This window comes from Polyergus mexicanus, unplaced genomic scaffold, assembly GCF_030449975.1.
Source record: "Polyergus mexicanus isolate NDT 795.1 unplaced genomic scaffold, iyPolMexi1.0 SCAF_8, whole genome shotgun sequence".
NCBI lineage: Eukaryota > Metazoa > Arthropoda > Insecta > Hymenoptera > Formicidae > Polyergus > Polyergus mexicanus.
The window spans coordinates 2324751-2349539 of record NW_027223328.1 but is presented as its reverse complement, the minus strand read 5'-3'; the positions used below and the strand labels follow the sequence as shown (position 1 = coordinate 2349539).

Genomic DNA, 24789 nt, shown 5'->3' with positions numbered 1-24789 from the left:
AGCATAATTCAGATATATTTAAGATAATTATTTTATATATAATAGTTTGTTTCACAAAAATAAAATTTTACAAACTTCACAGATTGAACAGGATGACGATCCAATAGAATATTCTTTCGAATCTGGAAAATATTTTCGAAGAATCGACCAGGCCTCTTGAGGTATCACTTTCCTACTTGAGTCTGCCGTTTTAAGAGAATTATGTTCACAGAGTAAATCTTCATTGAAGTTTATAATAATTTCACTTTCTTCGTTTTCTTCAACTTCTTTCGGGCAATCATTGCCATCTTTATCTATATTTTTATTCTCCTCCTGTGGAACATCCTGACAATCATCTATATCTTCTTGAAATGTTTCCATAGCTAATCTTCGCCATGATCGTAATGAATCAGTACCAATTATATAGCTCGTTTCAGAACTAAAACAATAGAAATATTATGATATAGTTATTATGAATATTAATGTTATTATCATTATCTTTTTTTACTATGATAAACTGTAAAGAATATTCAATTAATACTTACGGTTCTTTAAATGTGCGAATTAGCTCACTGACTTCTTTATAATCTCGTTCCAGTGCTAATTTAAAACGCAATAATTTACATCGTCTTTTTACGCAAATTTCGCATAAAGATGTTTGATCTAATCGTGGCCCTCCTCGATATTTATCATAAAGTATTTGGGCAACTTCTGCTGGTATGCATTTCGCACGACCAACTTTCAGTGGATCAAGTCGATAGTGCGAGCACATTAGAATAGAATTATCGATCGGAGGAACACTATCTGTAATGGAATGTCCATTCAACCATTTCGACAACCAATCAGTTGGTATCCAAAAATATTCATCCCAAAATGTTGTTGATTGAATTATATTGTATATATCTATCACGAGTTGCCGTTTGGAATTTTGATCTTCAATTTCTTTTTGCTGAAAAAGAAAACAAATAATGTAATAATGAGTATAAAATAATCTACTAATCCTAAACTATTTTTATATTATCATATTTCTTTACCTTTTCTTGTTGCGCTGCTAACAAACTCAATTCATGTTTAACATTTTCTTGCCTGACAAGTTCACGCATTGTATTACTTACATGCCAATTCTCAAATTCCATCTGTAGACATGAAAATGTATTTATTTAATCAAAAATATTACAATATATTAAAGCACATATCTAAAAAATTTATTTTTAAGAAAGTTACTTCTTCGTAAAAATCTCGTTCTCCACAACTCATAGCTCTGTGTGCAGCACCATTCAATCGTTTATAATCAAGTTTAATAACTTTTGCCACAGGCAAAAGTTTTAAGCATTCAACCTTATTCTCTATTTGTTGCGAGGCAGAATTAGGTTTGTCTTTATATCCATTCGCATTAACAACAGTTTCTATAGTTCCAATTTTATCCATAGTAAGCATATCAGTCTTTTGAGATACCACAGTCTTATGCATTTCCATTTTATTCTCTGACTCTAAATTTAATATGTTTTCAGAACTTTCTTCTTGAAATAACGGTACATTTTCAATGTTGTCTTTCTGTTTTGTTTCATCCAAAATATCTGGTTTATCTTTAACTGTAAGTCTTTCTAAGTAAACAGATTCATCAGAGACATTTGACTCGACATCAGGTTTCTTCAATTTTATTTTCTTCATAGCATTTATTTGGCAATCTGTAGTTGACTTTTTATAAACCAACATATAAGCTGTATTGGATGAGAGAAATCCTTTCGGAACGCGTCCACGTTTCATTGGTTTCACATTATCTATACAAAAAAAAAAAAAAATATCTGACTTCTCTATCTTTTCATGATATCAGAACTTATTGATTTCTTTTAAATCGCATAATATTTAATTACCATTTACGCCATCCTCAATCCGTTTATTCTGCATTTTTTCTACTTTATCATCACTAAACTGGTACCATTCGCCACTTGAATTACATATATTTGCAATGTAATGTCCAGAATGAGCAGATGGACCTTTATGGCTCAATACCGCAACAAGATTGTATAAATGAGTTTGAGGTTGGCACCTAACATACTCCGACATATCGAGATCTTCGGGAAACTGAATGTATGAATTTAACTTCTTTTTTTGACCAGAATCTCTGTCATAGAAAATTATGCTACTATATTTAACAAATAAAGATTGTTATTTGTCGTAAAGTCCAAAACTTACCTATGAAAAACGAAACGCATTAGTTGGATGTTTAAAGTTTCTGGGAGAGACTCCAATCGTATGAATCGTCTGGCATCCTTTTTGTCGTTGCAAGTGACGCAATGATATTGATTCGCACCCGTCAGCTGTTCTTCTGATAAATACTTGTCTATCGCCTCCTTCAAAGTTGCCGCCAGTTGTAAATCCAATTCGTAGAACGTAGTGGATGTTGGATACTCGGTGCCGCACGTTGAACAACTGCATCAAACACAAAATTCTAATTATCTACTAAGAAGTCATTTCTCTCTGCCAAATCAGTTGGTCGCGCCAGTCACCGTAGCGAACAACGTGTCCTACCATGTTTTCATCGTCAAGATTCATCGGCATCATCATCGTTTAGGACAATTCTCATTTGTTTTCCACTTCAGAAAACCCACCAATTGATATAGCTGTATTTTCCCTGGGTCAGCCTCTGCAGCATCCGCTTCAGTTCTGAGTTTTGCTGTAGCTTTCCTTCAATATGGCACAGTAGCAGCTTGGAGAATTCCTGAGCATCCTGCTGTGTTCTGGTATCCAGGGATAATGCGACAGCGAGATTCATTGGATCAAGGAGACTCCGATTTCCGAATTGCATCATTGCAAAAATATATTGCAATTGGCCAACTGCAGTAACTGGATGATAAGGTAGTCCTGTCTTCTTAGTCTGGTACAATGTCTCCTGCTCCTCTGGATCTTCCGTAATATCCCATTTGTATATTATTCTCCTGTGTATTACAATTAAATTTATTAAGACACACACACACATATACACAAAATTTCAGTTTTATATAATATACATTACATACCTCATATCTTCGTTATGAAACCACATTTGGATTAAACTATTGACATAGCAAGTAGCACCAAGATTTTTTAAACCAACATATTGGGTTGGATCACGTAGCTCAGACAGAGAACTTTCTAAAGACACTATCTCGGCTGGTTGTGATTTCATATATTTTTCTTCTCCTAAACCTGTTAGACATTGGGGATTATTGGCACAATTACGTCTGAAACAGCAACATAACGTGCTCTAATTAGAATATATATTTATGATAATACTAGTATTATAATACAATTAATACATCGTTTTCACACATAAAGAATCATTCTTGACTTACTTGCAATTTTTACAATTTTTTAATCCAATTCTATATGCAGTTTCTAAGTGTATTTTTTCAATCTGTTCTGGACTAATACATTCTGTCCATGCCCATGCTAACTTGTCTAGATCGGTCTTTTTTGTTGGTGGCATATCTGCAACATAAAATATATAAGTTTAATATTATATAGTCATATAATCATATCATATAATCATCAGATAATCATATTGTATTTAATTGTGAAAATATAGTAAATATATGATGATTATCAATCACATTCATCATTGATATTCTTTTCACATGCTTTTTTTTATATATAGACATTTATCTATGCAATAATATGATAGAATAATCATATCCTTCCATTAAAAATGTTAATTCAATGAATATATTACTGAAATAAATTTTATACAAAATTGTACATATATATTAGCATATAGCATGAGATATCAATTCTAGATATGTTTATGATTGAATAAATCATCATATAATTATTAGGATTTTTATTATTAGAACAAAATATATAAAAATTCTAAAAGAATTTTAATTTAGAAACACGTTGTTTCCGCATGCACTTTTCAAAATATTCAGTTAGAGTTAGAAAATAATTGAAAGATGGAATGATGTGATTACGTATCTAAATAATCTCGTAATTTTTCGCGCCACAACAAACATTTCTTTATCCAAGGGGAAACAAGAGTAAAAAGACAAAAGAAATTTGGAGAATGATATTTTTCCGATAATGCGAGAGAAACGTATTATCAAATGCGCAAGTGTATCCGGAGAAAAGCTAAGTAATAAACGATTATAAACTGACATATGAAACAGCGAGTGCATATATCTGCTCGCAGCACTTTTCTTTACAATTTTACAAGGTTATAGAAAGAGATTGCCGTTATCTTAACAGCATCATTTTGCAAATCATCAAAATCGCTCAATTCATGATAACACATACCGCTGCTTCGGATTCGTCGAGATGTATGATCCGCACAAAATGATGAAACTGGATGAAACAACGAAAAGCTTCACAAAAACAGACATACACTTCTTCGATCATTCGTCGCCATATGCAATCAGCTCGTATCAAAGCGCGCGTCAAATCAATTTCTGAAATTGCGATGTGATAGATCATCATAATAGAAATCAGAGAATATCAATATACAATGAAAGATGTGCAAGGAAAATTAAGAAGTTGCTTTAAATACTTATCTTTAGTCACAAAGTTTTATTTTTAGCAATCATTGTATATATAAGATATCTTATCACCTGCAGATATACATTTTATATACGTGTATATATATATATAATATATATATAGTACAATATATGTTGTCACGATTCATTTCAAATGACAAAGTAGTATAATTGTATACGATTAGATTCTAGGTAATGTGAACTACTTTGTGCACCAAAAATTTACAAATTGAACAAATATTTTTGTAAAATGTCTTCTACGTTTTTATATTTTGCTTATGGAAGTAATTTACTTGCTAAAAGAATACACTTAAACAATCCAACTGCAGTAATGAAAGACATTGGTTATATAAAGGTATAATTAGAAAAAAAGAAAGATATAGTCCTTCCATGTGTTTTATATTTCTGAGTTTATGTGTATATGTTGATTTTTATATATGATATATGACTATGAAAAATCATTGGCAGATTTAATAATAAAAAACACTAATTATTTTTTTCAATGCAGGCTCTCTCTCTCTCTCTCTATATATATATATAGTATTTGTAGGTTTTATATATATCTGTTTACATATTAGTTTTTATTAGAATTTCAGGTTAGATTTTCAAAGATATTCTAAACGATGGCATGGTGCATCAGCAACAATTGTAGAAACAGAAAATTCAATTGTATGGGGTGTGGTCTGGGAATTAGATAAGTGTAACTTATCTACATTAGATTGTCAAGAAGGTGTTCAGGATAATATATATCATGTAATGTCGGTGAATGTTGAAACTTTGAATGGTACAACTTTAAACTCTAGAGTATACCAACAGTGTAATAATCCAAAGGAATATATAAAGCTAGCAGATCTTTCAATAGATAGGAGACCTTCACCATTATATCTGTATGTATTTATAATTTAAAAAATTTATATCTTTAATACTTATTAAAATTTTTATCTTGATTATATAGAGATACGATATTAAAAGGGGCTCAAGAAAATAATCTTCCGGATGATTATATAGGATTTTTAAAAACTATACCACATAACGGATACATAGGAGAATATGATATCAGGTATAGCCAAGCAAAAAATTGTCATAAATATTTTTAGTTAAAACAAATATTTTATATAATAAATATTTTTAATTTTTATAATACAATTTTTTATTAATATTTTATATATATTAAGAAAAAACGTATTATGTGGTTTATCTTCAGTCTGTAGTAACAGTATTCCTAATATCTTTTTTCTGTTCTTCCATGGTTATATACAATGATGCATCGCAGCCTTTCTCTGATTGAAGATTGATATCTACAATATTTTTATCATCAGAAATCTTTTTATAATGTGGATGAAGAATCACGTCTTCTAATGCCGTTTCTGCTGTCATTTTGTCCAATATATGTCGAGGAAATTTCAACTTTAAAAATTGTCTTTTGTTCATCTAAAAATATATTATGATGTAAATATATATCAAATTTTAAAAATAAAATTTAAAACAAACAAAAATTTATTACAAGCAACTCTATGCGCAAAGTTTTACGAATATTCTCATTTTACGTATATTAATGTTTTCAATCTAGAATATATAAATATAAGGATATATATATATATATACTTACATAAACATTCAGTACAAGTTTATAATCCATATCAATGTCTGGCCATTTTTGTTCAAACACATCTTTGTCCAAACTTACTTCGTTATTATCTATAAGATGATGTTTCACAGAACAAAAAGTAGCCCATAGTTCAGAGGCAAAATGTGGAGCAAACGGGGCAAGCATTATAATTTGAACAGCTAACGCTCGTTCATATTCGCGACTTTTTCTCAAACACTCTACATTAACTTTTCGCAAACTGTAAGTATAGATACAAAATTTTATTCAGTGTACATTAAAATATTAAAATTACACAGAGAAAGAGAATTACTGGATATTTACCTGTTTGTAAGACCTTGCATTCTAGATATTGCTATACTAAGCTGTTGTGATTTTACTATGTTATATGTGACATTTTTAAGAAAATAATTTCGACTGTCAAACATATATGCATCGTGTTCAACATATTTAGGATTAGTAGGTTTACTTTGAAGTTGTTCCAAAGACATATTGTCACGTTCACTTTTAAATTGTTTAACACTATTCCAAATGCGATTTTGCCAATTTTTTATACCAGGAATAGCTGCAATATTATATGAATAAATATATTAATCTTCTAATATATTAATTGTCATATATTATCCTATGAAATTGCTGATATAGTTGATTTTTAAGATATTTACTATCTTCCGACCAATTCCTAGTAGATGTTGGTGCAACATCAGCCAATATTAATAATCTGGTTGTATCTATTCCATATTTGTATAATAAGCTAAAAGGTTCAACTCCATTGTGTTTTGATTTTGACATCTTTTCCCAGTTCATAAAGACAAGTTCTCCAGACTTTGTTTTATATTGGTCTCCTTTCTTAATTATTTCATCCTCTGCCACATATTTGCCAGTATTTTTAGTTTTATATGTTTTACCCATTATTACCCCTTGCACAAGAAGCTGTCTAAATGGTTCTCGGCATGGTATAAGACCTTCCGAATGCAAGAAGTGGCTCATAAACCTGGCATAATATAAGTGAAGTACAGCTGAAACATAAAATTTATAGATATTAAGTTGGAATATAAATGTGTTCAAGTTTAACGTTTAAGAGAACTATTACTATTGTACCATGTTCTTTTCCACCTATATAAAGATCCACAGGAAAAGCTTCCTTAACTTTTTCTATCGCAAACATCTCCTTTGTATTTTTGGGATCTATAAATCTTAAAAAGTACCAACTGCTGTCTACAAATGTGTCCATAGTATCGGCTTCCCTAGTCGCCTCTCCTCCACACTTGGGACATTCTGTTTGCAACCAATCTTTTGCATCATGAATGGAAAATCCTTTATTCGACGATGAGTGTATTATCTTTGGTAATGTCACAGGAAGGTGATCGCGAGGTACTGGTTGAACACCACAATTCGTACAATGAATAATAGGTATAGGTGTACCCCAATATCTTTGTCTAGAGATTAACCAATCTTGTAATCTCGAGCTTACTGGATATCCGCCTATTCTCCATTCCCTAGCTTTCTGGAATATTTCGCATATCTTTTGCTGTTGCTGTTCATAGTTACGTATCGAATGCCGCGTAAATGGTATTCCAACTAACTCCGAAAAATTTAAATCGTCCATTGACGCCGAAGGTATACCCAAGCGGGTATCTCTCCATGGTGGGTAAACCACTTTATCGGTGATAAAAATTGGCAACTCTTCACCAGAAAATGGATTTATTATTTTTGCATTTAAACCTTTTATCCCAATGTCTATATCATATGTATGTTCTTCACAATGTAATATACTTTCAGGAGATATAGCAACAAATTTTGCATACTCTATAAATTCTGGCATATCGGTCCATAAATTTATTGTTTCTGGAAAGTCTGGAATTTCGGATATCAGTTTAAAATCGATATTAATGCCGTTGCAATCACCTATCCAATGCTTCTGTAACTTTATGATATCTTTCCATTCTTTCAAGCTTGGATCATCTAAACCCTCCCTCAATGATCTGTAATACATAGTCAAGTAAAATCAAATTGATTTTAAAAAAACATCACATATAATAAAAAGTTTGGCTTTTAAACTTACTTTGCAAAAGCTGTCGTTTTAATAAACCATTGATTTAACAATTTTTTTTCCACGATTGCACCAGATCTCCAAGATCGCTGATTCAGGTCTACTTGTTCTTCAGCTAATACAGTCTGATCAATAGGATCCCAATTAACATAAGCTTTCTTTTGATAGGCCAAACCTTTATCAAATAATTTCAGAAACAACTCCTGTGTCCATTTATAGTAATCAGCATCACAAGTTGCAAATTCTCTCTCCCAATCAAAAAAGTAATTCAGCTTTCTCAATTGGTTATGCATTGTCTTTATATTTTCACTTGTCCATACAGCAGGATCAATTTTTCTTTCAATAGCAGCATTTTCTGCTGGTAATCCAAAGGCATCCCAACCCATAGGATGAATCACATTTTTACCTGATAAGATTTATTAATTTAATTATTTTAGTTGATACTTGTAATTTAACATCTGAAAAAATTATGTCTTATAAAATATATTCCAAAAATTTATCTTTCTCTAATGTGAGATGTAAATTTCACATAATAAAATATATTTCTTGTACAAAAGCTCTACCTACCTTTGAGTCTATAAAACCGAGCTAAAACATCACTTATTGTATAAACTCTAACGTGACCCATATGTAAAGCACCGGATGGGTATGGAAACATAGAAAGAACATAAAATTTTTCTTTTATGTCATCATTAGCAATGTATTTGTAAGAATTAACTTCATTTCTCCAATAATCTTCTATTTTTTGCTTCACCGGCAATGTACATTCTACATGCTAAAAATTAGTAAATTGTTGGATAAATAATGTAGCAATCTTCAAAGATGGATATACAACATTTTACTAATACATTTTAATTTCTATTTTATATATATATATGTAATATTCGAGTATATTTTGCATGGAATGCAGCTATATATGAGTGTATTGTACTAGATTTGCGAATACGCAAACAAAATAAAGCCAAAACTATGGCATAATTATTATCGACGTGTATTTGTAAATTTGATATTTAAACACTTTGTACAAAATAAACAATAAATATATAAATAGATTTATACCGATAATATATCCACTGCAGGAGACGTTCGCCGATGAAGATTATTACTGCAAAATCTTCGTATCTCATATCGAGACATTATTTTCAGGGAACGCGACATATCTTGCACTATTATAGAATATGATTCTTTCCGTATAAACAAAGTGATACGAAATAATACACTTATTATATCATATTCAAAAATGTACATATTATTATACCATGTGCGCTGCCATTTTTCTTATACAGCTCTAGATAAACTACTGTTTATAAATTATTATAAATTATATGTATTCTGTTGTTTTGTAACATTAAATACGCTTGAATATTATTAATAATTTAATTATTATTGAAGAGAAATGTGTCGAAAAATATCATTTCCATGTAAAAGAAAGTGTAGTTTCCAAAAGTGTCGCTTCCGGATTTCCCCAAACTCCTTTTCCGTTTTCGCGTCGATAAGTCGGTGAGTGAATCATGTCATAGAATTTTAGATCAATATAAAGTATCAACATCCTATATTTTACGTGAAGTGTGTAACAATAAAAACATATAACTTTTTACGTTTCTAATAATTTTTGCCTTATATATGTAATTTATATAAGAACATAATTATTTTTTTAATTTGTGTTTAGTTTACATTAGAGAGGTTAGAATCTAGATCGAGTTCTGTTAACATTTATTTCTTATTTTGTAACATATTCTATTTCCATTTTTTGTCATCATGAAAAACTTAATGAGCCTATCAATATCAAATATTCTCAACAAATATTTGTTGTTTATATATACACGTCGTAATTATTGTAAATTATTATAACATACTGCAAATACTAACCTCTTATGTTGTAACGAAATTGTACAATTCTATATGGAGTTTAATATTAATTATTTTTGTTATATATATTATTACAGATACTATAAACATCCATTATGGGTAAGGGAAATAATATGATTCCAAATGGCCATTTCCACAAGGATTGGCAACGATATGTAAGGACTTGGTTTAACCAGCCAGCGAGAAAAATTCGTCGTAAGCAAAAACGTGTCAAGAAAGCACGAGCTCTCGCACCCAGGTATGTATATAAAAGACATATTTTTTCTACATTTATAATTAAATTATTTCTAGATCTGTATGTGATATTATTCTTTGTAATTATACATATATAATTAAAATTTTATAATTTTTTAGAATTAAATATCATTAATTATTTTTTAGGCCTGTAAATCTTTTGAGACCTGTTGTACATTGCCCAACATTCCGTTACCACACTAAAGTTCGTGCTGGTAAAGGTTTCACATTGGCTGAATTGAAAGCTAGTGGTCTAAACAGGAGATTTGCCAAAACAGTTGGCATTGCAGTTGATCCCCGTCGTCGCAATAAATCTATCGAGTCTTTACAAACAAATGCTCAACGTTTAAAAGAGTATAAATCTAAATTGATTCTCTTCCCGACAAATGAAAAGAAGGTATGGAATTTTCTATGATAATTTACTTTGTTAATGTTAATAAAAAAGTTTTTTAATAGTAACTAGTATATTATTTCAATATTTAAGAAAATACACATTTACATAATTTTATTTGCTTTATGTATATAAATTATATTTTTATATGTACAAATTATATATTTATTTTCTTTTTCTTTAATTGTAGCCTAAGAAGGGTGATGCAACTGAAGAGGAGAGGAAATTAGCAGTCCAAATCAAGGGAGATCCTATGCCGATACGTCATCAAGCACCTGCTAAGGCAAAGGCTCGTCCTATTACTGAGGAAGAAACTAAATTCTCAGCATATGTGACTCTTCGTAAGGCAAGAGCAGATGCACGATTAGTTGGCATTCGTGCAAAGCGTGTTAAGGATGCTTCAGAAAATCCTGATGAAGTGACAAAAGTTGCTAAGGACAAGAAAGCCAAGAAATAAAATTTTTTTTCTGTATAAGAATAAAACTTTCCTATAACGGATAATAATATTGTATTATTTTCTTTCATATTGAAAACTGCAATAATTTGTTTTAACCTATAAAATGTAGCAAGTGATAACTTTTTCATAGTTGATGTTTATGAAAAAGAAAAGGAGAATATTCTAACTATGAGATTTTTCCAGAGAAATACACAAATACAATACCGTATGATTGATTATCAAATATAAAAATTTTCGAGATTTCACAAATCTATATTTGATAGCCAATTGCGTGATTTGATGGCCGATTGTGTCTATCTATGTTTTCTTATTGGAAAGCTTTCTGTATAATCTTTATTTAAAGTATTTTAATGATTATTTTAATAAAAATGATAAAACAATTATAGCTTTTTATATTTTCGTCAAATATAAGTAATGTAATTTCAAGAGAAGTATAAAAAAAAATAATTTAATTGAAAAAAGTATTTTACAAATTTTTTCAAAAAAACAGTTTTATGTGTATGTTATTACTGCATTGGATTTGGATGTATGTAGTATGTACCAGTATGTACATATACACACGCACACATGCAATAGTATGTTATGTCGCCATAGTAGCGCATCTGTCATTTCAATAATTACATATTACAAGCAAGCCAGAGAGAAATTTAATCTTCTTAGCGAAAAGCGGATGTTAAATTTGTCGCATTCGTTCTACCTTTGATGGTAACGGTCGTATATCGAAATAAACTAATTGGCTTCGTTCGACATTAAATTTTATCGAAATATGCGAGGTTAGAATAGCAGTGTACAGAAATAAAGACAGCTTTTTATATTTCTCTGTGAGTACTGATTTTGCGATGCAAAGAATTAAGCTTCAACTTCCGTTTTGCTAACGTGATGGAGCTGAAAGTGTGGGTGGAGGGAATACAACGTATTGTATGCGGTGTTACTGAAAGTACTACTTGTCAAGTATGTATTATGAATAATATTGTTAGGATATTGGTTTACATACATATTTTATATCAGCTATGTGTTATCATAAAATAACTTGACATATTACAACCATATGTATAATTTTCACAACATATTTATTATTTTTTAAGAATCATGTTTGCTTCATTCTACTTCTTAAAAACATTCGTGCTTATTTCTACAAGCTGCTACTGATATTTTAATTGTAGGATGTGGTGTATGCGCTTGCTCATGCTACAGCTCAAACAGGTAGATTCACTTTGGTAGAGCGTTGGCGAACTAATGAACGTTTGTTGGCTCCTTATGAAAATCCTCTTAAGGTCAGACATATTTCATATATCACATATACATGTATCATGAACTTATATTTCATAATTCAATTAATTAAATGGAAACTTTGATATGTAAAGATTATATTAATATAATTATATATGTAAAGAGAGAGAATAATAAAATTGACATGTATCATGTATTTGTATAGATTTTGATGAAATGGGGTGAATATTCCTCGGAAGTTCAACTAATTTTGAGACGTTCCACATCAGAAAATAATAAAACGAGTGCATTACCATCTCGATTAACATATGCATCACGTGCAAACGGATTACCAATTTCGTTACCTGAACATGGAACAGGCACTACTACTATGCAAGATGATACCAAAAATATATTAACTACACAAAGTTCAGATTTTGATGATATGCAAGGAGGATTGGAAAGGAACCGAGATACTAGAAAATCACTCACATTTAGTGGGTTTCATGGAGATATTACAGAAGGCAATACAGAGGTAAATATATATTTAAATGAATACATTTAAATAAAAAAATAAAAGACATATATATATAAATCACCTATACAAGTATGCGAATATATATATTACACAAATTTTAGATTCAAATGGAAAATAATGTGGCTGTAGTTCAACCTACACCACATTTAAAAAGCAAGGATTTGAATATTCGAAAAAATATACAAAAACCTCAATCACCTACACGAGGAACTAATACTGAAAGTGAGTATTATTCTACTGTAGTTTGTTGTTTATATTTATTTTATTTGAATCTTTTTCTTATAAAAATTATATTATTAAAATTAATATCCATATTATTATTTATGATTGTAATGTTACTATCCTTTTTTTAGTTACAACACAAAAAAAGGTACGTGAAGTTCCACCTTATAGAGAGCCTCCAGGTCCAGCTTCGCCGCCATTACGAACTTTACCACCTTATCGCGATCCACCACCGCCGAACTTAAACAGTCCTGGAAGATCGCAATTTGTGCATGGTGGAAGTTCTCATGTGCACAAAGACGATCAACCATCTTCTAGTAATTCCATAAAATTAAAAAGAAATCTCATTCAGGTTTTGTCTTTACTATGATTATATTTGATGGAGTAATATATATAAGATTGCATTACAGATTTGTAATATATAATTTTTGTAGGAATTCCAAGATACAAAAGTACCCACACAATCTGTTAATCCACTCCCTGCGACAGCACAAAATATAGCAACTGTTGCTTATACTCAACGATATGTTGAACTGTTAAGACTAGTCAATAAACAGCGAGATACTATTAACGCTCAACAAGCTGATCTCACAAAGGTAAAATATTATATCTTCTTATAATTAATATAATCAAATTCTTTTTTTTTGTCAATAATAATTATTTACTTTCATGCTTGATTCGATTAATTTATTTAAATAGATGAGAAATAAATTACTCATTCATTTTAGTTTGATGCAGAAATATTATATTGGGAAACAAAGAACAGGGAACAAATGCATCAAATGGATTATATTTCCCAAGAAATGAATCGCATTGAATCTACTGGTCGTATTATCGAAGAACAGGTATAATAATTATTACTTTCTTTGCGCGTCTAATTATCATACATTATGATATTAATATTAGTTATGATTTATTAATTCATGTTTGTTTTAATTAGCTTAAAGAACTAACTCATGTAGAAGAAGAAAGCGAAATAGTTAGACAGCAAGAAAAAACGCTGAAATCGGAAATAACATTGCTTAGATCAAAACTTGCCAATTGCGAAACAGAATTGCTTCAATGTAAAAATAAAATTAGGTAAATGCAAGTTACTTATTTGATAGAATTATAAAAATTGTTATCTATATAAATATGTTATCAATGTATTCTAATACTAATGCAAAAATATTTTATTGATATTGTGATATAAAATTTGAAATGAGAACCATACAATTATAGGCTAGTTATGGAAGAACTTGCAATGGAGCAACATAATATAAATCGTGAAACAGATGAGCGGCAAATTATGGAACGGAAAATAATTAGTGAAGTAGAACATTTACAAAATGAAGTAGAACAGGCTAAACGTGCAACTGAGTTAGCCTCACAACATGCAGATTCTTTAAAAATAGAAGTAGTTAACTTGGAGGCAGCCATTGTTGAAAAAAAAATGCAAGTAGAGAAATTGGTAGCTGACATGAAAGAAGCGAATTTGCAAAGTTTAGCTGTTGCATGTTCAGATGAACAAGTCAAACCTTTATTGGAAGGTATTTATCTACATATATTTTGCACATATATTAAAAAAAAATGTCATGTAATGTCTAATAAATACAATTATTTAATTGTTAGGTTCCCATAAGCCTGGAAGTACTCGTAAAATGATAGGATCACCAAGACAATTGGAAACCGCAGTGCCCACAAGTAAAAACCCACACGGTGTGTGGGTGTAAATAAAAAAAATAGTATACCTGACAATGTTGTCTTATGTGAGACGTATATCAAAGAATATATATATCAAAATATTTCTATATTAATATTGTTTCAGTAAGTACTTAAAGTAATGTTTTTATATTTTCATGCATTTATTGCAGTAAGAATAATTAATATTATGATTATATATGTATTATTATATGTGTCATTAATGAGTTCTTCTTTTGTACTTGTACCATAATATATGTATATTGTCTCAATTATTCACAAGATATTTGTGAGATTGTTAATCAAATAGTTACATAAACCACTTATATATTTTTGAGAACACAATATATTCTACATGTCATCATATATATTTGCTTGATAAATTATTAGAGAAAAGAAATTTTTATTTCGAATATTATATGCATTTAACAAATTTTGTCTTTTAATGATAAAGAAAATTTTCTAAATGTTTAAACAATAATTCCAATTTATGTATGTAGGGAACTAATATTTCAAATATTGAAATTACAAGATATATTAAAATTACGAAATATATTATATCACAATTATATTTGTTAAACAAATAACTATTTAAAAATCTCTATAATATTAAATATTTTGCCATAATAGATTTAATTATGGTTTTGTACTATAAGATTAATTATATTAAACAGCAATATATTTAATAATGACGCGTCGATCTATGTTCAATAGTTAATTATTCCATGAGACATTTTTAATAATTTTATATATTGTCGATGTTATAATAAAACAGCAAAATTTCAAAATCAGGATATTTTCAAATTGAATTTTTGAGAATTTTTGAACTTTATTTGGTTATGTCATAGCTGAGAAAAAGATTGTTTTACATTTAAAAAAAGAATATTGTTTAACTCAGATCTTTAAAACTTAAGATAAAAATTTTTGTGGCATTGGCACATGAAACAAAATACGAATATATATGTATATATAATTTCAAAAATAAATTTACATGAAAAGCTCGGTGATTTTGCAGTTTTATAGTTTTATTGTAGCGTCAGTGACATATGTCACAAGTATATAATATTTTATACATAAATCTCAAGTAAGTGTATGTTTACGATATTTTTATTAAGGACACATTTATTGTAGTTTTATCATGAAAGATAAAATGTACAATTTGCATTTTAAATATATCAATATATTATAAATAATTATAATATCTTAAACATGAATGATTACATGAACGATTTATGTAATATTTATATTAGTTAAGCATATTTGACAAATGTCTAAAAAAAATATGACATTGAAAAAAAAATAAATGACATGTTATACAATATTAAATTAAGAAAAATATAGCTTTGGACTTGTAAATCGACAGTAATGCAATGCTTCTCAATATTCCTGGAATCATCGGATTTATTAATTAAGTATTATAATAATCGGACATGTGGGTAACATTTCCGCCAATTCCACTTTTTCCACGTTATTTAAAGTTTATTTGGTTATGTCAAAATCTAGCATATTACAGAATAGCAGAGACAAAGTTAAATAGTATATTACAAATATTAGCTCTGTATTTAAGCGTTAGTAGACTACAGAAAATAAAATTGTTTTTTTAAATGCCATTATTCATGTGCTATCGTATATATAATATTTTTGTTTATGTACTACCACAGAGAGGAGAGCGGCAGGCCCGGTACCGGTAATATAGGCTGCGGTCAAGAAGACGCTAGAGATGCTTCGAAGCATTGCATTAGCCAATCAGAATAAAGAAATCTTTACTCTTTTTGTCCTGATTGGTCAATCAAACGCTTCGAAGAATTTCTAGCATCTTCCCGACCACAGCCATAGTTTTGGAGTAAGATTTCGATATTTGGGGTAATACATAATAGGTATTCAAATTACGAAAAAATGAGTTTATGGGTTGACAAGTATCGTCCAACGACACTTGCAAAGCTAGATTATCATCTCGAACAAGCGGAGGACTTAAAAAATATGGTAATTATAATATTGAGATCCGCGATATACTTTGATACATCTCTCAAGAATGAGGTTAATCAGCTTTAAAAGCGCGCTTTCCATAAAGATACAATACGAACTTTTTTTCGAAATGAGATAATTTTTGATATAATTCTTTAGGAGCATAATGAGTCGTTAAAGTATTGAGTTAAAACAAATGTACATATAAAATTAGATTAGCTTTTAGATTTATATTTTGATAACTATTATAATATAAACTATTATAAATTATAATACAGATTATAGAGAAAAAAATTCGATTAAAAAATTCTAATTTTGTAAAGATTATTTTTAAAATAAAATTTTTGATAGTCACAATTCTTTTTAAGAAATTTTAAGAGTATAAAATTGTGTTACATGATTATATCAAATTGGCTGGAATACACAGTGTTTAAATTACTATTTCTATTTGAAACATAGGTACAAAAACGAGACTTCCCACATTTATTAGTGCATGGACCTCCTGGTGCAGGAAAGAAAACTCGAATATTATGTATTTTAAGAGAACTTTATGGGAGTGCAGTTGAGAGATTAAAAATAGAAAACATGCAATTTGAGGTTTGACACATTTTATTTTCTTATCTTAATACAAAGCTAACTGGACTTTAAAGCTTAGACTTTTACTGCTAGTATATTTTTAGAGTTAAAATATATTTTTAGAGTTATGAATATATTTTAAAATACATAAAAGAATATAAATTAATAATACCATACCAAATAATATTATACATGATATTTTTGTAGACTGCATCTAAAAAGAAGTTAGAAATATTGACTATAAGTAGCAATTACCATACAGAAGTAGATCCGAGTAATGTAGGAATACATGACAGAATTGTTGTTATGGAATTAATAAAAGCGACTGCACAAACACATCACATAGATATAGGCCAGAAGGAGTTCAAAGGTTTGAACAAATAACATTAAAACATTTTTTTATTGTGATATATTACAAGTGTCATAATTATATAATAAAAATAAAAATTTTATTATACGAAGATTAAAATTATATATTATTATAAATAGTGGTATTTTTATCAAATGTGGATCAACTTACAAGAGATGCGCAGCATGCACTTCGTAGAACAATGGAAAAATATATCAGTACGTGCAGATTGATTCTTTGTGCAAACTCAACATCACGAGTTTTACCTGCGATTCGATCACGATGCGTGCGAATCAGAGTTCCCGCTCCAACTGCCTCCGAAATCAAAAATATTTTACACTCGATTTGTAAACGTGAAGGACTTAATTTGCCTGATGAACTTGCCAATCGAGTGATTGAAGCTAGTGATAGAAGTCTTAGACGGGCAATATTAATGCTCGAGGCTTGCAAAGTTGAACAGTGAGTACATCATCCGTGTAAACATATGTAAAGATACATGTAAAAATTTTGTGCCGAGTTTTAAATTATCAATATATTTTTTTATTATCTTTCTCATCTGAAAATTGTTTTGTTTCCAGATGTCCATTTACCGCTGATCAAAAAATAACAGAACCAGATTATCAAGTATATATACGAAATACAGCTAGTATGATGGTCTCTGAGCAAACTCCTAAAGTACTTCAAGAGGTACGCAATAGATTTTACGAGCTATTAACGCGTGCTATACCGTGCGATCTGATATTCAGAGGATTACTGCAAGAATGTATAAAAAATTGTGACGATCATTTAAAAAGAGAAATTATCGGTATTGCATCAGAATATCAACATAGAATGATACGTGGTTCAAAACCGATTTTTCATTTAGAAGCATTTGCTGCACGGTATATGATGATTTACAAAAGATATATTGAATCATCTTTGGAAAGCTTTATATGAAATTTCTATTTTACTTTTTTAATATATTTTATACCTTCAATAAAATGGTAACAAACTTTAATAATATTTTTTGCTAATTATTTGAATATTGTAAATCTCAATCTGAAGTAAAAATGATATAGATTTATAACAATTTCTATATTTTAAATACAAAGAATCTTGATCCTTATTTCTAATTTTATAATCATTCTAAAAATATTCACATGTTCTTTTTTTTTCTTTGGAATCATTTCTGTGTTTATTTCAGAGCTAGCATGTATATAATTTTATTTACAAATATAAACATTTTGAGACTATAACTGTAATACTTATTCAGTTCTAAATTGGTATAGAATATTAAAAAAAGCTAAATTTTTTATATATGAAATACATATTAGTTTCAATAATTTATTTTATTACGTAGATAATATATAATTCAGTAATACAGACAATATAGATTTAATGTGTAGTCTGCTCTAATACAGTTAATTTTAAAGAAAAATTATTTCTAATGTAAAGAATGACACTTACATTGCTGCAAGCACAAGTGCAGAAATAACTGTTAATGCAGATACTACATATCCAGTGCTATATACTTCCTTAATTGTTAGAAATACTCCAAAATCCCAAGCCTGTAAATTTATAAAAATATACGTGATATAATTAGCTTACAATTAAAATTGCGAAACAATATTTATGAAATTATAGCTTCAATTTCTTTTGGTGGACAATGATAAATTATGAATTAACTATATTAATTTATAGAGTTATAGAGTTTACATCTTATTCATTTACAAATATATAATAATCTCATACCAAATGACGTATTCCATTGAATGTATGGTAAGTAGCAGGCAGAGCAAGTAAAGTTTTGCCGGCAAACAGTACAGGTAAGGGTAAACATAAATTATCCACTGTTTCTATGAAGCAAGGAATACCACCAGGTATAAATAATGTGCCTGGAATATAAAAGTAGTCAATTTAGATATTGTTTGTATTACATATATTAGTTTGTTTTCTAAGGAGAAATAAGAAAATTAATAAATCTATTTTGGAGCAGAAATATTCATAACTTGTACTTTAATGTTTATTTGCAGTTTGATAATTTAAACTAAAGAAAAATGTATGTTAAGTATGTTCATATATTTTACCTAAACCAAGAAACATTGCATAACTAGCTAGTATAATGCCAGTAGTTCTATGCGTTAATGAAAGCAATGATGTCAATTGAACTTCATAGATTGTCAAGTGTGGTGACATTGGTCTTTTTAGACGCATATTCTTCTCATCATAAGATTCACAACCTGTGCCTGTTGTATGTGAAGGATTCGGAACTGCAACACTCAGAGGACTGAAATGTAATATTTTTAAATTGTAATTTATGAAAAAATTTCTAAATGTAAGACTTCTTATTGAAGTTATGTATATTAGCAGTGCTATATAGTTAATATACACAACTCGTAATTGTAATTATTTTCGTGGATGTGAAAGAGAGAGAGAGAGACAAAAAAAGAAAAATTGACATAACATAATAATGATAAAAATCTTTCATTCTCAGTATGTGACAGTTATGTAAAAATAAGGTTATGTATTTTGCAAAATTTTACCTGCACGTATATAAGCTCCGAAAATATCGAAAATCGACATTACGCCGGCAAAGAAGTCTAGAAAGAGCAGAAAATCATTTTTGTTTACACCAAATAATTAATAAACTAATAATTTTCTAAGACAATCAAATTTTATAGCATACCTCGTATAGGCCAGTGCCATTTTTATGCTGCGCTTTCGACTTTCGACTGATGATAAGTGTCACAAATATGTTAGATCAGAAATATTTTAGTATTACAACATACGGATTACGGATGTAGGATCTTTAGCACGGCAGTCAACGATGTATCCTCAAACATGTGTCATCAAAAATTGTAGGTGATGTATAAACAATCTTATAGTAAAATATTGTTGACTAAATTCAAGTTAAATAGTTGCAAAATTTATTAAGTTTATAAATTGATAAAAATATATTAGCAATAATTTCATATTTTTAGATAATAAAATCTCTCTCTCTTTCTATTATATATCTTCTATAAATCTTATTTATATCAAGATCTTTAGGAAATAATATTTGTACCTTTTTTTATATCTATTATTTATTGTTAACACAAGCTTAATAGAAGTCTGTAATAAAGGCTAACTCAAAAATAATTTATATAATGTTACGCGGTATTAATTTTATTTCAATTTATGATAATACAGTGTTGGCGTTTTTATCGACATTTCATTAGGTGATATTTTAACATGTAATAGATGACGCCACTGACACAAATTCTATTCAAATATCCGTTATCTCCGTCAACGTCAAATTCTCAAGGAACATGAAAGGAGCAAGTTCAATTTTTACCGTAACATATTACGAAGAGAAATCTCATATAGAATATAAGGTAAATTTTATATACTGAATCATGTGTATGACATATTGACATAAATCTATTAGTAGATACTATGATAGTGAAAATGTATAATATCGAAGATATACAGAAAAGTTTGAAATGGCAACTCAATGAAAAAAGTTGTATTTTGGAATGATATTTGTTTAAAACAACAATCTTTCATTATTTATCATAAAGTATACAAAATAGACAAATTCTAAAATAGAAAATTTATTATACTATAAATTATATTCTCGTTGTTTCTATATTCTTCTGTAAATTAATCAAAGGTTCATTTTTGTAATAAGCATATAAAACATAATATACATAGATAGATAAAAATTGCTCGAAAATAATCCTCGTTTTCGAACGATAACAGATTCTAAAAACCCCAGGGATGGAACTTGTTGGAATCGTTCTCAAAAATATATTTATAACAAAGTCTAGAGAGAGTTGAGTATAATCGCGCTCTCTTTCATCGCTTGTAAATCTCATCTTGCATTTGTTCGCAACAACCCCTGCATATCATTTCGAAGTAGTTATGTTCGTTTTGGCGCAGCCGCGGCCCGCGGTCGCGAACGCAGCGCCGCCTCGCGTTTTGCGCCCGTACCGATTTGACCGCTTGCCGAATGGTAGGGGTAGACCGAAACGAGGGAGCGTGCGTCTACGTCAGGAAAAGCTCCGAGCTTATTGGTCCCGGTCCATTGTTGCGTATTGATTGCTGCGGAGCAGTGGTATGGTCGTCGGGACACTCGGTCGTCCTCGTCCTCGTCGTCGTCGTCGTCGTCGCCGTCGGTGGTGCTCAGCCGATTAGGTTAAGAGGAGCAGGCGCGCGCGGGTCGCAGATAGAGAGAAATAGTCGTCGTCCGCGTCGTCGTCGCGCGTTCTCGCTCGCGTTTCGTCGCGTACGCGATCGCGAACCGAGTTTACATTCACACCGTACATGCATATACTTATATATTATAAATAGAGAGAAATTAAAAAAAAAAAATATATATATATATATATATATGTATACATATATAAATATATACGAGAGAATATAAAAGCGCGAAGAAAACGGAAGTATCTGTCGCGTACTTATGTATGTAAAACGCGCGTAGTGTAACACGCGATAGTGGTGTCAGTGGATTGTTTTTCCTGTTGTTTTCTGTTGCTCCAGATTCTCTTTCTCGGGACTGAGACCGATATTTGCGAGATATCAGCGGCGGCGGCGGCAGCAGCTGCCGCCGAACGTGGTGCGAACAAACCGCGGTGCAATTTCTCGCAACCAGGACGAAACGGGACGGAATCGCGGCTATTCTTACGCTTGGCTACGAGAAAAGGAAGCGGAGCGCGTTCGCCAAGGACAAGGACACCGAATTTGGATCGGTGGTGCTTGCGTATCCAACGAAAACATCGATACACGTTCGTATTGGAGTAGATTAGTGCAGAATAGCGAATCCTCGGTCGGACAGTGTGTCGCCAGGACGACAGTGATCGAGTGGTCTCTGATAGAAGGCCTTTACGAGCGAGGGAAGAAGCATTTCCGAAGCAAGTAGATACAGACGTATATAGGAGGACCGAAGAAACGAGGGTAAGAGAGACAGAAAGAGAGAGTGTGTGTATTAGAAAAGAGATAAAAAAGGAGAGTGCGAGTGTGTCTGTGCGCGCGCGTGTGTGTGAGTGAGTGAGTGAGAGAGAGAGAGAGAGAGAGAGAGAGAGAGAGAGGGAGAGAGAGAGAGAGAGAGGGTGAGAGTACGCGTGAGAGGGAATAGAGGGGGAGAGAGGAAAGAAATTTTGGGGCGCCAGCGGGTGTGCGTGATAGGAGAGGAGGAAAAGAGATAGAAAAAGAGATGACAAAATCTCGTAGTTGGCGGCATCGCGAGGACGCGGAAGCGGGCCGTTGACGAGGTCCTTGTGGCGCGTCGCGCATCCCCGAAGGCGGCGCGAAATTATGAAGCGCATAAAGTGCGCCCTACTGGCCGTCGCAGCTGCCGCTGATTGTGATAGCCGCCGGTGAATGTGTGACCCGGGGGCAGCAGAGATCCGCCGGGATGACGACCGAAGGGACGACCGAGCAGCCCCCGGACGACTGTCTCAAGGAGCGGAAATGGTGGTGCTTCCTGCTGTCGAGCATCTTCACCTTCCTTGCCGGGCTGCTGATCGTGCTCCTCTGGCGTGCGTTCGCCTTCCTCTGCTGTCGCAAGGAGCCCGAGCTATCTCCAAATGACCCGAAGCAGAAGGAGGCAAAGACGGCCCGCCAGGGCAAGGAGTTCGAGGGGACTTTTATGACCGAGGCCAAGGACTGGGCCGGCGAACTGATTTCTGGACAGACCACCACTGGACGTATCTTGGTGAGTTTGTTACTTAATTATTGTGCTGTGTTTTCTCGTGTCAGATATGTGCGATTATTACGGTGATGTATGAAACATAGTCGCGATAAAAATACTGGCATACGATAATACGCCGCGCGTGTAATATTTGCAATATTTTAGAAGAGATTTTGAAATTAAATTAATTCGCATATATAATGTGACCTATATCGTATCTATTCGCATTCTTCATTTATAAATCATTCTTATTGAATATTTCCGCGGTATTGAATTAATAAATATTTACGTGATATAACTGAAAATAAGAATTTATTAATAGAAATTATATCAATTGTGTTTAAGAAAATTTTTACCCATTTTTTTACATTTATTTTCCGTAATTCTAATTATTTTATTATCTGCATCTCTCATATCTTAATGCCAAGATTTGTCACTTTTTGTTTTTTTTATTTTATCTTGTACAAGAAACACATACAATACGTTTCAATGATATATATATATGTATATATTTTATTTATTATACTTGGTGTTTTATATAACTGTAACAGTACATATGTATATTATATTTTATGTTATATTGATATATTTTAAATTCTAATTTTATATTGATTCAAAAAGGATTAAATCGATTATATATCTAATTGTTAGAAAGTATTTGAGGATAATTTATAATATTATTATTGCAATACAACAATCAAAACATTCTATTTATATGTATAAAAAAAAAACAGAAAAATCTTAAGTAAGAAAATAATCACGTTCGTTAATTTTTAAATATAGAGAATTTTGAATATTGAATAACGAATACGTTGACATTACTTGATTGTATATTTGTCCTTATTCAAGCATTAATAACTACATCAAATATTGAGCAGATAAACTCGGGTCACTTTGAATAATATTTATCAAATATGAAAAAATTACGATATGTCTCTTCTGTCATATGTAAAACGATTTTTATAATTTATGTTGAGTTTGTTTATAAAAAAATTTAATATTATATATATATATATATATATATATATATATATATTCCTAAATTATTTTAACTTTATAATTGTTGGTTATACAAGAAAATTTTGCAAGAAAAGTTCTGATTAAGAAAGACTTTTTGATTTGAAACTTGCCTGCACGATAAATACATTTATCGGATTAGATAAAATTCTTCTCCTACAATTCTCTATTAAATTTTATTTGTGATTGGCCTTTCAGAAAATCAAATACCATTCGGTTAAATAGGTTGTACGTCGAAGAAAGTAGGAAACCGATTTCAAAGAAAATTCGATAAGAGCGTCGACGAGGGGGAGGATAAGGCGTGAGTGGGATACAGATTAAAACTGTTCCGTGCAGATTCGTACCAGTCACGAAATGCCATTACCGAAAATTCGGATTGGCATCAAACTGTCGTTTAAATCTAATTCAGTGTCGAGTTTCGATTTCGATCTGACTCATATTGAACGATATCAAGGTAAGAATATCATCGTGGATTCGAGC

General features: G+C 30.7%; 8 protein-coding genes across 63 annotated transcripts in view; 5 read left to right on the top strand and 3 right to left on the bottom strand.

Moving 5' to 3' along the window:
• LOC138935373 (ubiquitin carboxyl-terminal hydrolase 48) overlaps positions 1-4391 on the bottom strand; it is a 51419-nt gene extending 47028 nt beyond the window's left edge. Inside the window, exons 1-10 of one of the 3 annotated variants that reach the window (XM_070299866.1) lie at positions 4252-4391; positions 3315-3450; positions 3000-3203; positions 2592-2918; positions 2176-2412; positions 1854-2104; positions 1204-1760; positions 1014-1115; positions 525-928; positions 76-418 (exon numbers count right to left, since the gene is read on the bottom strand). In XM_070299866.1, coding sequence (XP_070155967.1) covers positions 76-418; positions 525-928; positions 1014-1115; positions 1204-1760; positions 1854-2104; positions 2176-2412; positions 2592-2918; positions 3000-3203; positions 3315-3448 — 2559 coding nt within the window. In that variant the 5' untranslated portion in view covers positions 3449-3450; positions 4252-4391. Of the gene's footprint in view, positions 1-75; positions 419-524; positions 929-1013; positions 1116-1203; positions 1761-1853; positions 2105-2175; positions 2413-2511; positions 2919-2999; positions 3204-3314; positions 3451-4251 lie in introns of those variants that run through there. The other 2 variants (XM_070299864.1, XM_070299865.1) reach the window with 2 other exon arrangements.
• Positions 4392-4688: 297 nt separating this feature from the next.
• LOC138935376 (gamma-glutamylcyclotransferase) lies at positions 4689-5996 on the top strand. Its single transcript, XM_070299871.1, has 4 exons — positions 4689-4845; positions 5079-5377; positions 5446-5550; positions 5764-5996. The coding sequence occupies exons 1-4, from the start codon at positions 4741-4743 to the stop codon at positions 5783-5785; spliced, it is 531 nt and encodes a 176-aa protein (XP_070155972.1). The 5' UTR covers positions 4689-4740; the 3' UTR covers positions 5786-5996.
• On the bottom strand, positions 5688-9409 carry Leurs-m (Leucyl-tRNA synthetase, mitochondrial). 3 transcript variants are annotated; one of them, XM_070299867.1, is made up of 8 exons: positions 9209-9409; positions 8717-8924; positions 8162-8555; positions 7198-8081; positions 6762-7115; positions 6421-6661; positions 6100-6337; positions 5688-5921 (listed from the first exon to the last, which is right to left on the bottom strand). In XM_070299867.1, exons 1-8 carry the CDS (start codon positions 9395-9397, stop codon positions 5691-5693), a joined length of 2739 nt encoding a protein of 912 aa, XP_070155968.1. In that variant the 5' UTR covers positions 9398-9409; the 3' UTR covers positions 5688-5690. The 3 variants fall into 3 exon arrangements, with proteins under 3 accessions (XP_070155968.1, XP_070155971.1, XP_070155969.1); XM_070299870.1 differs by lacking the exon at positions 9209-9409 and having other exon boundaries at positions 8162-8607; positions 8717-8768; XM_070299868.1 differs by lacking the exon at positions 9209-9409 and having other exon boundaries at positions 8162-8622; positions 8717-8747.
• Positions 9410-9619: 210 nt separating this feature from the next.
• Rpl13 (ribosomal protein L13) lies at positions 9620-11147 on the top strand. The gene is made up of 4 exons (XM_070299957.1): positions 9620-9649; positions 10096-10256; positions 10400-10649; positions 10834-11147. The coding sequence occupies exons 2-4, from the start codon at positions 10114-10116 to the stop codon at positions 11098-11100; spliced, it is 660 nt and encodes a 219-aa protein (XP_070156058.1). The 5' UTR covers positions 9620-9649; positions 10096-10113; the 3' UTR covers positions 11101-11147.
• A 545-nt stretch (positions 11148-11692) lies between these two features.
• Positions 11693-14960, top strand: Rassf8 (ras association domain-containing protein 8). Of its 2 annotated transcripts, XM_070300889.1 has the most exons (10): positions 11693-12051; positions 12264-12374; positions 12536-12844; positions 12949-13069; positions 13201-13421; positions 13504-13665; positions 13798-13914; positions 14010-14149; positions 14291-14598; positions 14681-14960. In XM_070300889.1, exons 1-10 carry the CDS (start codon positions 11980-11982, stop codon positions 14779-14781), a joined length of 1662 nt encoding a protein of 553 aa, XP_070156990.1. In that variant the 5' UTR covers positions 11693-11979; the 3' UTR covers positions 14782-14960. The 2 variants fall into 2 exon arrangements, with proteins under 2 accessions (XP_070156990.1, XP_070156991.1); XM_070300890.1 differs by lacking the exon at positions 12264-12374.
• Positions 14961-16416: 1456 nt separating this feature from the next.
• Positions 16417-20533, top strand: Rfc38 (replication factor C subunit RfC38). 2 transcript variants are annotated; one of them, XM_070300893.1, is made up of 6 exons: positions 16421-16732; positions 17174-17311; positions 17498-17660; positions 17780-18098; positions 18218-18326; positions 19328-20533. In XM_070300893.1, the coding sequence occupies exons 1-6, from the start codon at positions 16646-16648 to the stop codon at positions 19388-19390; spliced, it is 879 nt and encodes a 292-aa protein (XP_070156994.1). In that variant the 5' UTR covers positions 16421-16645; the 3' UTR covers positions 19391-20533. The 2 variants fall into 2 exon arrangements, with proteins under 2 accessions (XP_070156992.1, XP_070156994.1); XM_070300891.1 differs by lacking the exon at positions 19328-20533 and having other exon boundaries at positions 16417-16732; positions 18218-18610.
• LOC138935917 (succinate dehydrogenase cytochrome b560 subunit, mitochondrial) lies at positions 18954-20452 on the bottom strand. Its single transcript, XM_070300894.1, has 5 exons — positions 20305-20452; positions 20162-20218; positions 19706-19905; positions 19371-19513; positions 18954-19186 (listed from the first exon to the last, which is right to left on the bottom strand). The coding sequence occupies exons 1-5, from the start codon at positions 20322-20324 to the stop codon at positions 19082-19084; spliced, it is 525 nt and encodes a 174-aa protein (XP_070156995.1). The 5' UTR covers positions 20325-20452; the 3' UTR covers positions 18954-19081.
• Positions 20534-20897: 364 nt separating the features above from the next.
• Positions 20898-24789, top strand: part of Slo (calcium-activated potassium channel slo) — a 99482-nt gene continuing 95590 nt past the window's right edge. For 11 of the 50 annotated variants that reach the window (XM_070300876.1, XM_070300854.1, XM_070300849.1 and 8 more), the window contains exons 1-2: positions 21662-22556; positions 22833-23316. In XM_070300876.1, coding sequence (XP_070156977.1) covers positions 23017-23316 — 300 coding nt within the window. In that variant the 5' untranslated portion in view covers positions 21662-22556; positions 22833-23016. Of the gene's footprint in view, positions 20993-21657; positions 22557-22832; positions 23317-24789 lie in introns of those variants that run through there. The other 39 variants (XM_070300836.1, XM_070300863.1, XM_070300843.1 and 36 more) reach the window with 10 other exon arrangements.